A 12,075-nucleotide genomic window follows, 5' to 3' on the forward strand; every position below is an offset into this window, starting at 1 on the left:
TTTGGATCTAGTTTAAAGCTCTTTTGATGAGCCCTGCTAACTTCTTGGACAGCATCCTTTTGCCCCTTGGAGACAGGTATACCCCATCATACATTCTCCTGCTTCTGTTTACCACAGCAGTCCTTCATCACAATGGCTGTGCTTTCAGGGTCTTCCCTGAATACTGGCTGACCACAACACCATGCTGGTACAGGTGAGGGGTTATCTTGAATTTTCAGGTGGCTTTTTAGTGACTTCAGCCCACAAGATGCTCGGATTGTTCCACATGCTGACACACCTCTCTGAGTGGAGCCACCTTTCCAGTCCCACGTTGGGCTGCCAGTGGTTGGTGGTAGACCTGGTGACCCCCTGCGGCTGGGGACTGCCTTCCACGGCGGGGGACGGCCTTCCAGCCACACTGGCTGTCCCCTGTCCTCTGGCCCATGCTGTTTGCACACCACAGTTCCTGAGCTAGCTGTCTGCAGTGCATACTTTCCTGAAATTAGAGGGAGGGAAAAATCTGACCCCCCTGCATTAATACCACATTTACCAAGAAACACACAAATAGCAAAATCCATGCACAACTTGCCTTGGATCATAGAATCAGAGAGTGGTTTGAGTTGGAAGGGACCTTAAAGATCATCTAGTCCCACCCCCCCTGCCATGAGCAGGGACACCTTCCACTAGAACAGGTTGCTCAAAGCCTCATCCAGCCTGGCTTTGAACACTTCCAGGGGAGGCAGGATGACCTTGTGGTGAGTTCCATCCCCTGGCAAAGGCGAGTGTGAAAGCTCTCAAGTGCCACTATCCCAAGTGGGCTTCTGGGTCAAAGATCCAGCCCCACCACAAAGGGCTGCCAATGCCTTGGCAACCCCTCCCCATACCCCCGCAGAAACCAGCACCCCTACACACCTCTGGCTACTCCGGCTCTGGACAAAGAGCTTTGATAGGCCTTTCTCCAAAATACAATGGGAGCACACAAAGGCAAGCACTTGTGTTGGTTACAGAGTTTTCTGTTCTGCTGAGCAACTGCCAGCATTTCACATTTGCCTTTGCAAGGCACATTGGACCTTCCTGCTGCCTCCAAAAGCATTTGTTATCTCAAGGTCCTGTGGAAGAACATTTGGAAAAGGAAGGGGAGGAGAAATGCAACATTTGACACTGAAGGAAAAACTTCCAGAGGACACTGTTTATTTGTGCAAAAGCACATTAGCTAATAATGAAGCTGCTGCTCAGAGACAGGTGTAATTGAGAATTTTTTAACAGACTGTATCTAAATAGAGCAGAGAGTGTCTTTGAGAAGATCTGGAATAGTATAGCTTGGGAGTGGAAGGAGGAGAGAAGATATGCACATATGCCTGCCAGCAGATACAAATGGGGTTTTAGCCAGGAAGTAGTTCAGCCTTTGTCACCCCTCCACTTAAAAAGTTCTTTCTTATTTCTGTGTATTAATCACAAAATGCTCACACAAATAACACTCTCAGTATTATAGCCTAGAACCTAAATCTTCCTTCATTTTTCAGGCAACGAATCTAAAATACAGCTACAGCTTAGATTCGTAAAATGCATTTGGAGATGAATTTGGACAACCCCCACAGAAAATATGTAATGATTTTCAAGTTTAGGACACAAAGACTCTTTTGAAATTTGAATTTTTACTCTATTTAGCTACAACTTCTTCTTCCTCTCATTACAAGACAAACACTTGCTTGTGACAAGTTATCATTGGACCAAAGACACCAGTAGGTTCAAAGGCACTATAAAATGTGAGCTCTTCCCAAATAAGCTACTTAAAGGCACTTTAATATGTTAAAAATTGATTAATAATGTTTGCCACAACCTCTCTAGGGTAACATTACAAGTATTAAGAAACTGATCCATATTAATTACATCACAAGGCCTTTTTATTACTAGCAAATGCCTTATAACCAAAGTTCAACACAAAGCTGGATGTATCCAATTTTCCCTCTACAAAATGCAGCTTTGTCACGTAATTGTTCAGAAACTTATTATTCTTCATTTTTAAACTGCTTTTCTTCAATGAATTATTTCCTTCACCCCAAGATTATAAACTCTATTTAAGAACAATTTCTGTGTAAGGAGCAAGGAGGCCCTAAAAGCAGTTACACTTCTAACATTTTCACATATTTATGTGCAGTCACGCTGAAAAATCTACTCTTTCTAATTTGCTCAAAAGATATTTGAAATCACTTGTTTAAATAGTAAAAGAAAAAAAACCCAAAACAACCAACTTTACAAGGTGTACATTAAAAAGAAGAAGTGTTCAGAACCTACAGAAGCCTGTTCCGGCCTGAAAAGGGATCTTCTGTGACCAAAGCCATTTCTCATTTCCCTGCAACAGGAACTTCTTCGCCTGTTCACCATCATCGGTAATGCAAAACTACAGTTAGCGAACCCTGAACACATGGCTCTGGGCTGCCGTGTCTCTCAGACATACCGGTTTAAATAACCTTAAAACAGGACACCCATCCTCAGAGCTAGAGCAGCATGCAGCCCTTATTTTTGGTGCAACGGCATGCAGAGCTGTGCCCTAGCACCCAACAAGCAGAGCAGACATCAGGAAAGGTTGCTGGAATACCACAATGAGTTTGGCAACTAAAGGCTCGGCATCACCAAACCACAGCGCTGCAGGGAGGCATATGCAAAGCCACCTGCGGAGAAAAGCGCGCTTGCATTGCCTACCAGCACGTAAACTGAGGTAAACTCCACCGTATCATTTTCCTAGAACAGGTGTGTCCGTTGCTCCTTCCACAGAAATTAAATCCAGAATGCGTCACACAAGCTCTTTAACACCATGAGTCAAAGAAAAGGTTAACTACTGTGCAACTCACGTAACCGAGCGAGCATAAACCAGTTGAAAACGTGAATGGTTTGGAGCTATGCAATTGTCAGCCTGCAGTTGCTATTTTTATTGTTTATAGGCATCCTCCTAAAAACCAGTTCTTCCTGTAAGACTACAAATAAATCCAGTAGGCATAAGTCGAAATGAATAGCATTAAAAAATAAAAATAAAAGAATGAGGATCATTTTGCAAGATGAATTTGTAGCTCAGGGTCAACCACCCGGCACGCGCACTTGGCAGTATCTCTGGGACGCTCTGGTTTTGTTTTAAGTCAGTGTTCAAATCATTCTGGATAAACGAGCTCAGCTCACTCTGTGCAGGCAGCTTTGCAGAAACCTGTTCTTTTCAGGTGGAAAGGAACCACTACCAGCAATCATAGCAAAAGCAAAAGGTAATTTTAAATACTTCTCTATTGACTTCTTATTCTGGACCTCACACACTCACAGATCGCTGACTGCTTCTAGACATCCCAGGATAAAAACTGTTATTGCAATTCTTTCACACAACAAACTCCAAGTCAAACTGAAAATTATTAAATCAAAACACCAGACATGTACAGCCAGATTTTATTTACATCCTGAAATGACTCTGCATTTTCCCACATGCTGTCACTAAGAGACATCTGTTTTGTAGAAAATCTTGGGCTCACGGTCTTGAGAGCTTGACAGAAGTTTTCTTGTACCACACAGGACCAGGAGAGCAGTTCTACTTGTTAAAGCTTCATGGAGGTTGAAGTCATTTAAAGGATAATAAAAACTTACATTGTAGGATAATCTCATTTGCATGTTTTTAGAAACAAGAATGTTTTCACCATCTTCTATAAATAAACAGTATAAAGTGGCCATAGTTATATCTAACTGTCCTTCTGACAGTACTTACATTTTAGCTGGACTGAAAGATCAGTATTTACAGTACTTTCAACTACCTGTTTTCTAAAGGCTCTTCTACATTTTTTGAGTCTTTTCGTTTCCACAGATTTCCAAGCACAATCCCCGTGAAGAGCAGAACTCCTACAGTACGATTTGAAGCAAATTTCTTCCAACAGTCTTCAGGTTTGTCTATATCCAAAGTGTAAATCTGAAAAAGCACAGTATGACGTTCTAGCATTATTATTCTACAGACTCATAGGTATTTGACACACGACAAAAAGACACAAAAAGGTCTGCTATTTCCAAAACTGAATCTCAAATTCTAAAGTCTACCCTTACCTCCACAATAAACAGGAATTGGGCTTGCAAAGGATTTTTTGCATAACTGGCATCTATGTTTACTTGACAGATTTATTCAACCCACAGCAGAAAAGTCAAGGATCACATATTAACCCAATTCCCAGACCCTCTCAATGAAGGACTGTACAAACAGCCTGGATACTGGTCTGTCTAGTTTGATACTTAAAAATGCAAAAATATCTGAGATGTAAATAAGTCTTTTTGAGATTTTTGTCAGTAGGTAGCCACCTAATCCTTCAATGGAAACTTAAAATAAAAATAAAACCCCCAAAACCTGCCGGCACCTTTAAATCTCTGCTGCAAGTTGTTGCTCCGTGTTTCAGTAGAGACAAAGCACTGGAGAGCCAGCAGGCAACCAGGCTAACTGGAATGCAAAGGAAGGTGCCCAGCCCTGCCTAATCGCATAGGGCTAGTTTAGTCCAGTCACTCCTAGCCAAGTCCATTCAACTCTCATGCAAAAAAGAACCAAGACACCTGCAAAAACAGCTAGAAGCAAGGTTTGCCCAGTTTGGCGGCTGTCTGCTGTGAGTCACAACTAAAACCACACAATGCAGCAAGAGCAAAGGTACTGAAAAATATTTCCAGAAACAAAACTTGGTGCAAAAGTCTTGAGAAGGATGACAAGAGGAAATGTTAAGCAAAACAAGTGAAAGGATTAATAGGAAAGTACCTCTCAAAACCTCAAACCCTGCAATTCAGCCTCTGAAGAAGTCAAAACAAAATACACCTGACTAAAAGAAGTGAAACCTTCCCTGGGAAACCTGTTCCTCTGCCGTTTGCAGTTGTACAGAGGCAACAGGGCTGGCTTCTGATCAAATAATCTGAAACGTTGTCCACAAGCATCTAAGACATGATGTTATCCACACCCTTGAAAACCTGTCAGCCCCTCAAGAACAGGGAACTGAAAACACTGAACTGACAAACAAAACCCAACAGAAGCCAAGCCAAGAGATTTATCTTCAGAAATGCAACGGAAATAAAAGAGGTTATTTTTCTATCTGTGAACTTCTGGAGTGGGATAGAAATTTGACATCTTCATGACACAAATTCCTCTACCTCAGGCACAAATTCAATGAATTAAGGAAAACCTATCCCTCATGCAGCTTACTCAGCTTTCTAAACTCAGTTAGTTAAGCACACATTCAGAAATCTTGAACAAAAAGATAAACATGAGATTAATTTAGGCAGAACTAGTATTAAAATAATAACTCAAAAAGAAGCTACTCTGTGGCACACAGAAGAATGCTGCTCTTGTGACTTTGGCAATCTACACAACTGTTGTGCACACTTCACCTCTTACGTTCAATAGGTCTGTGTTCTCACTTATAAAAGCCCTCCCTGCAGGAAAGTAATTTCCATTTGTGCCGAAACTACAATGTAAGGCCTCTGACAACTCAAACTGTAAATGATTACACAGCAGAACATAGTCTTCTTTCCCTCATACATTTCCAAGCACAATCACTATGAAAAGCAGTGACTGACAAGTACCAGACTACATCATCTCAAGAATTCTCTTACTCAGAGGTATGTTTAATATCCATCGCCTGCCTGAGCTCCCCTCATTAAAGTGCAAAGTAAGTCTGACGTGCTTTAAAAAGTTTCATGCTAACCACAGACTTAACTTCTCAGACTGCTGATGGTTTTACTACTTGTAGTGCACAAAACTCTTTGCTATCAGTCATCTACCAAGACCAGCAATTAATTTTCATATAGACTGACTAGTCACTACAAGACTGGGCAACACAGCTGTTAGGATTCAGAAAGAACAGGGTAACGAGATTCTATCTGCTTTCTTTACTAAGTTAATTTATTTCTTTCTGTTACTCATTTAAATTTCTAAACTAATACATCTACAAGACTGGACTGCATTGTTCTCTGCTATAAAAAGAACTGTGAATTAGAACTGCCAATTACTGTAAAATTACATTAACATCTGCTACAGATGGTAGTGAATAAGCCACAGAAAATGTTGTTATACTGTCAGACCCCAGATTGAAGCTTCAAACAATACAGACTAATCATTTAGATGTAAAATTAACCATCTCTGAGAGACAGAAAATGCAACATTCATTTTCATATAGCTACTGTAGAGTATGTTATTAAAAAAAAAGCCTGCATGTGCCCTGGATACTGTAGACCATATAATCTTTTAAAGTAAGTGAACAATCATCACATACATCCATTGTAGTCTCAGATCATATGTGCCAGACACGACAAGAGCTGTATCAGAACAGTTAAAACTGCACAATCTTGAAGGATATTGAGGTGGATCCAGCTGCGGCCGCTACTGGAAGCGAGAAGAAAACTGTTCCCTTGAGGTGACAGCTTAATGTGAGGCAGTTCTTTTGGTTAGGAACATCTTCTGGTTAGGAACAGAATGAAAACCAGTGCTCTGTGGACCACTAGAGGACCTTTCAAACAAAAGGTCTGCAAAAAGTACTTAAGTGAAGCAAGCTTTTTGTCAGAAGACTTGGTTCTCTTTAAAGAAATTGGTTTTTTTTAGGTAGTTGGCACATTGATGAGGGTTGAAAAGCCCTCTGATTTCTTATCAAGAATTTCCACATGGAAAAAGTATAAATAAATCCATCAAACCTGGTGTGCTAGGTGAGCCCCTATGGCAGCCACAGCTGAGTAATACGGAAACGTCTGGTTACAATTAATTCCTGCCAGGCACAAACTCAGGAGCATTGCAAGGCTGAAGCCACTGAGCCACTGCTTCGTATCCTCCTTGAACTGTAATGCTGTTGACTTCACACCGATAATGATGTCATCCCTCTTATCCTAGAATGAAAGGATGAATCAGTAAAACATCCACAATCCCACTGCCACTTCATAAGGAAAATAAGAAGAGGGGTCTTGCTTAAGTTTCCGATGCTTCTTATGAGGAACCCAATTTAAGTGGATGTGTAGGTCCCTACATTAAAATTTAAATTAGAAGGTTGGATCTTAGAGCTGCTTTAGCAGCCAAGAGATAAGACTAATGTGAAGTTATTTACACAATGCAAATGCATCAGCGCACAAAGTGCATTATACTTCCATCTTTCTACCTGATATGTAAAAGATTTGCAAACAGTAATAAAAGGTGCAAGGGTTGGTGTTTCTTTGGTGCTGTTTTAGCCCAGCTGAGCGTGAAGAACTGCAACAGGTCAATACTGCTGTTTGGCAACTAAACTGTAAGTTAAAACATGCAAACATCCACACATATCTAAAATTTTCCACCGTTACTCTACCTGATGTGCATAAATGGTATCGTATACCAGCGTCCACATTACTCCAGCTAAGTACAAGGGCAAACACACAGACCACTCACATGACCCTTTGATGGCAGACCAGCCAAGAAGGGCTCCCCAATTAAATGTAAGTCCTAAAAACATAAAAAGAGTAAAAAAAAAAAAAAAAAAACAAAGAAAAAAAGTTACAAGATTGCCAGGAGCAATCTAAATTACATGTATAGAACTAAATATTATTTGTTTGAGCTGTTGCGGTTTTAATGCGGCCGGCAGCCAAACACCACGCAGCTGCTCGCTCACCTTCCCCCGCCCAGGGAATGGGGGAGAGAATCAGAAGGGTAAAAGTGAGAAAACTCGTGGGTTGAGATAAAAGCAATTTAAGAATTGAAATAAAATAAAAACTAATAATTATAATAATGATTATAATAGTAATTATGGCATATACAAATGAGCGATGCACAGTGCAATTGCTCACCACCCACCAACCACTGCTCAGCCCATTCCGGGCTAGTGACCCCAGAGGAGAGAAAATCCCAAATCCCAGAAGAAAGAAAGCGAGCTTCCTGGCCAACCCTCATCTGTATACTGAGCATGATGTTACATTACATAGAATATTCCACTGGCCAATTTGGCTCTGTTGCTTTTGCTATACGCTTTCCCACCTGTACGCTAGCAAAGCATGGGAAGCTGAAAAGTTCTTCATTTCTTAGCAACAACTAAAAACACGAGTACATTATCAACACTCTTCCCATACCAAATCCCATACGAAATCCAAAACACAGCGCTACTCTAGCTACTGAGAAGAAAGTGAGCTCTATCCCAGCCAAAGCCAGGACATGGGTGCATATCATATCAGCACAATACTGGCATCTCGATTTTTCTACCAATTATTACTTAAAAATTCAAGTCATTTGACATTAAATACCCTGTACATACAAGGAGAAATACATGGACATGCATTTTTCCCCAATTTCAATTTCAGTTCCTTACCATGGGGAAACATTTGCACAGAACTATTCCAGTGTACTAAAACAAGTCTAAAGTTAAAGTGCTTAGATACCAGTAGAACAAAAGATGTCAGTATAACTGACTGCAAAAGAGTGCACAGCAGCCAACTACGGTACTCCGAGGCTGAAAATGACAATTTGGGGTGAAAAAGCCAAAGGCAGCTGGAAAGTGAAGACTAAGATACAAAGATATGTTTTAGTAGCTCAATCTGAAATGCAAGCACTACCAGTTTCTGCACAGGAGTTATTTTAGAGGCTGAAGACTGAAATGCAGGACAAATGCATGTTTAAGGAAGGTTTCGAAATAACCCCGAAACTAAAGCTGATTCTCAAATGACAAATATTTATTTTCTCCATCTCGTTCTCCCTCCTTTCACTCTGTCAAAATAAGGAACTGATTTTTAACAAAAAAACCCCAAACCCAAACAGCAACTCTTATACGTGTTACAAACTCTTTACGAAGCTTCTGGCACAAGAGAACTTTGTTAATAAGGCATTTTTATTTTAATATAAAGTTATAAAAAATCAGATTGCTGAAGTTCAATTACTAATTTGTAAAACACCCCCAAAAACCACATTTGAAGGAAAAAAAAAGTAAAAATATTTCCAGCTTACCCAAAACTAACTGTGGCCAATATGTTATTCTCTTCATCAGAGGGTAGGTAATTACAAGAGACAAAGAGGCTGCTCCCAGAATGATACTGTAAAAAGTACCAAGAGGTTTATTGTTTGCCAGTCTAAAGATCACAAGATATGGTGCAGCATTACAGGAGATGTACATAGTACTGAACTAATTATTTTACTTTCAAATACAATTCCATGGCTGATAACCTCCTGTCTCTGCCCCCAACACCCTTTCTGCTGAAAATATCTGTGCTTAACTCTGGACCAGCAATCAAACTTTAAAAAACAAAAGATAACTTATACATCACCTATAATAATTCAGACACAGAAGCACACAAAGCGCCAAGCTAAGCTGTCCTCCAAGGAAAACAAAGGACTGAAAAGTGGAGATGTCTCCAGCTGCAAGGGGCCTACTTGCTGTCCTTGCAACCTAAAAATGGAAAGAATAACATTAATACCAAATCCAACATAACACATTTCAATGTATCTTAAAACTAAAAGTCACATCACTGGCATATAAGCAGAAAAATAAACAGGAACAGGTCATAGAATGTATGAGATGGGGTTCCTTCACTGACAGAAACATAGCATGTCATCATGGACATGAGCTGTATTTCTAAGCAGCAGCGTTTATAATAGATGCATGCAGGCTTTCAAACCTAGAGCAGAAATAAAGTGCCACTTGTGTGCAGTGAGGCTGAGCAGAAACACTGTAGACATCTTGCATATTAATTTTATTACCTTAGGGAAAAAAACAACTCAGACTTAAAAAGTTGTGAGCTAATTATCCCAATTTTGAGCAGCACTTTTGTGCTCAAATGCTTTAAAGCGATTACCACGTAAAATACTGTAAAGATGCAGGGCTCCTCTAGCACACATAACCATTGTTAATAACCATGAAAGGACAATTAATTTAATCCTTGTTGGGATACAATGGAGTTTAGAAACTCTGTCTGGAATAAGAAATCATACAAGGCAAACTGAAGGAAGAAACAAATAACAGAAAAAAGTTAAACTGAAATGTAGGGTGAGTTACGTGCCAAAGGCGACCATTGCTAAAAGATAAAAGTCTTGCATCTTGATGAAAATGGTACAAAGTCAATTTGAAGAGGTTCAAAAGTGAAGTGTTTACAGAGTACTATGTGTGAATAAAGTGTTCTGCATATGCCTTAATAATGTGAATTTAAATAAACTCTTTTAGTTTGTTCTGCCCCCCCTCCCCCATCAGGTTATGTGAAACGTCAAACACTGCTTTTGCTGTTTAAACATGCAATTAACATATTTGTAACCAATTCCACTGCACTTCATAATCAAACATGGGATGTTTCATTTAAAGAAAAGAAAATAAAACGTTTAACAAATAATCAGGTACAAAATCTAAAACCCCAAACCACCATCACCAACATCCTGTTATTGACCCAGCCTCTATCACACTTGTTTTGAATATATCCTTGTAAGGCATGCAAGAAAGAGCTGTGATGAGAATTTTTAAAAATTTACATCTAACCCCATCACATTAATGCATAAATTAATTCATCAGATTGCAAATTCCGTCTTATTAATCACACACTCCACTCTGTGAAATACTTTTAGCATATGTAGTTGTTAATAACCTCCAAACCCTAAACCATCCAAAGCTGCCACAAAACCTGCACTGATGCATTGCCTTCCCAACAGCACCAGTACAACAGTGCTGTAAGAAGAACTTCACATATTGGATTAGCTCATTATCCTGTCGCTTGCCAGTGATGAAACCCAAAACCAGAGGAACAATATAGGAACAGAAAACAGGACAAACACTGATGCCTCACCAGGATACTCCCCTTCAAGCCTGCACTTGTGAACATTCCAACATCTGACACTGGGCACTGCCTTTTGCTTATTTCCCTCTTCTGAACAAAAGGGAGATTAAAATACAACATAAGAGGATTAGCTCAGGGTTGGGCATGATACCCTTAACAGCCACTCTCATACAGAAATTAACAATACTCAAGGAAACCCTGCCCCTGAGAATTAAAAAAAAACCCCAAAACCCCAAAAAAGAACAGTTCTTGGGCAGATCATAACTACTAAGTGCAGCAAAGGAGTGTGATTTGTTTTGTTCTGTCATGCCAAACAAAGTTGAAAAATAAACATCAATTACTGCATTGCCTGCCAGGTGAGGGAGGTGATCGTCCCCCTCTACTCTGCACTGGTACAGCCTCTACCTCGAGTCCTGTGTGCAGTTTTGGGCACCACAGTATGAAAAGGATATAAAGCTACTGGAGCGTGTCCAGAGGAGGCCACTAAATTGGTGAAGGGCTTAGAGGGGAAGCTGTACAAGGAGAGGCTGAAGTCTCTTGGATTGTTCAGCCTGGAGAAGAGACCTCATTGTGGTCTAGAACTTCCTCACAAGGGGAAGAGGAGGGGCAGGTGCTGATCTCTTCTCTCTGGTGACCAATGATAGGAACAGAGGAAACGGCAGGAAGATGTGCCAGGGGAGGTTTAGGTTGGACATTAGGAAAAGGTTCTTCACCCAGAGGGTGGTGGAGCACTGGAACAGGCTCCCCAGGGAGGCGGTCATGGCACCAAGCCTGACAGTATTCAAGAAGCATTTGGACAACACGTGCCCTTAGACACATGGTCTGAATCTTGGGACTGTCCTATGCTGGGGCAAGAGTTGGACTCGATGATCCTTGTCGGTCCCTTCCAACTCACACCATTCCATGATTCTATGATTCTACCACCTACAGCTGACAACATATATTTTATCTTTGTACACAGAGGTAAGTACTCTGGAAGACTTATTACAGTCCTAGACAATGTTATATAAAATGAAGTGATCTCTACTATTCTAGGAGGAAAAGTAGACTAATTGCATGCATCTCAGACTGAAACGCAGAGGAATTTGGGAACCTGGAGCCCTATACCTGCACTTGGCAAGGAATCACTGGTGACCCTGGGGATGAGCGGGCGTGTACCTGGTCAATTAACCGGCAATTCCCTTCCCGGGGTGTCTACGAACCCCTGGGGGCTTCTCTACCTTTTTGTCATAGTCACGGTCCCACATGTCATTGATGGTGCAGCCGGCTCCGCGCATGAGCACCGCTCCGATGCCGAAGAGGGCCAGCATGTGCCCGTCCGGGAGGCAGCCCGGCTGGGCC

At 40.9% G+C, this 12,075-nt stretch overlaps 1 protein-coding gene across 1 annotated transcript; it reads right to left on the bottom strand.

The window, feature by feature from the left end:
* Positions 1-3,697: 3,697 nt before the first annotated feature.
* Positions 3,698-12,068, bottom strand: COQ2 (coenzyme Q2, polyprenyltransferase). Its single transcript, XM_010169026.2, has 6 exons — positions 11,955-12,068; positions 9,241-9,362; positions 8,924-9,009; positions 7,302-7,435; positions 6,664-6,852; positions 3,698-3,919 (listed from the first exon to the last, which is right to left on the bottom strand). The coding sequence occupies exons 1-6, from the start codon at positions 12,042-12,044 to the stop codon at positions 3,764-3,766; spliced, it is 777 nt and encodes a 258-aa protein (XP_010167328.2). The 5' UTR covers positions 12,045-12,068; the 3' UTR covers positions 3,698-3,763.
* Positions 12,069-12,075: the final 7 nt, after the last annotated feature.

Source organism: Antrostomus carolinensis, unplaced genomic scaffold, assembly GCF_000700745.2.
Source record: "Antrostomus carolinensis isolate BGI_N321 unplaced genomic scaffold, ASM70074v2 scaffold22855, whole genome shotgun sequence".
In the NCBI taxonomy this organism is placed as follows: domain Eukaryota; kingdom Metazoa; phylum Chordata; class Aves; order Caprimulgiformes; family Caprimulgidae; genus Antrostomus; species Antrostomus carolinensis.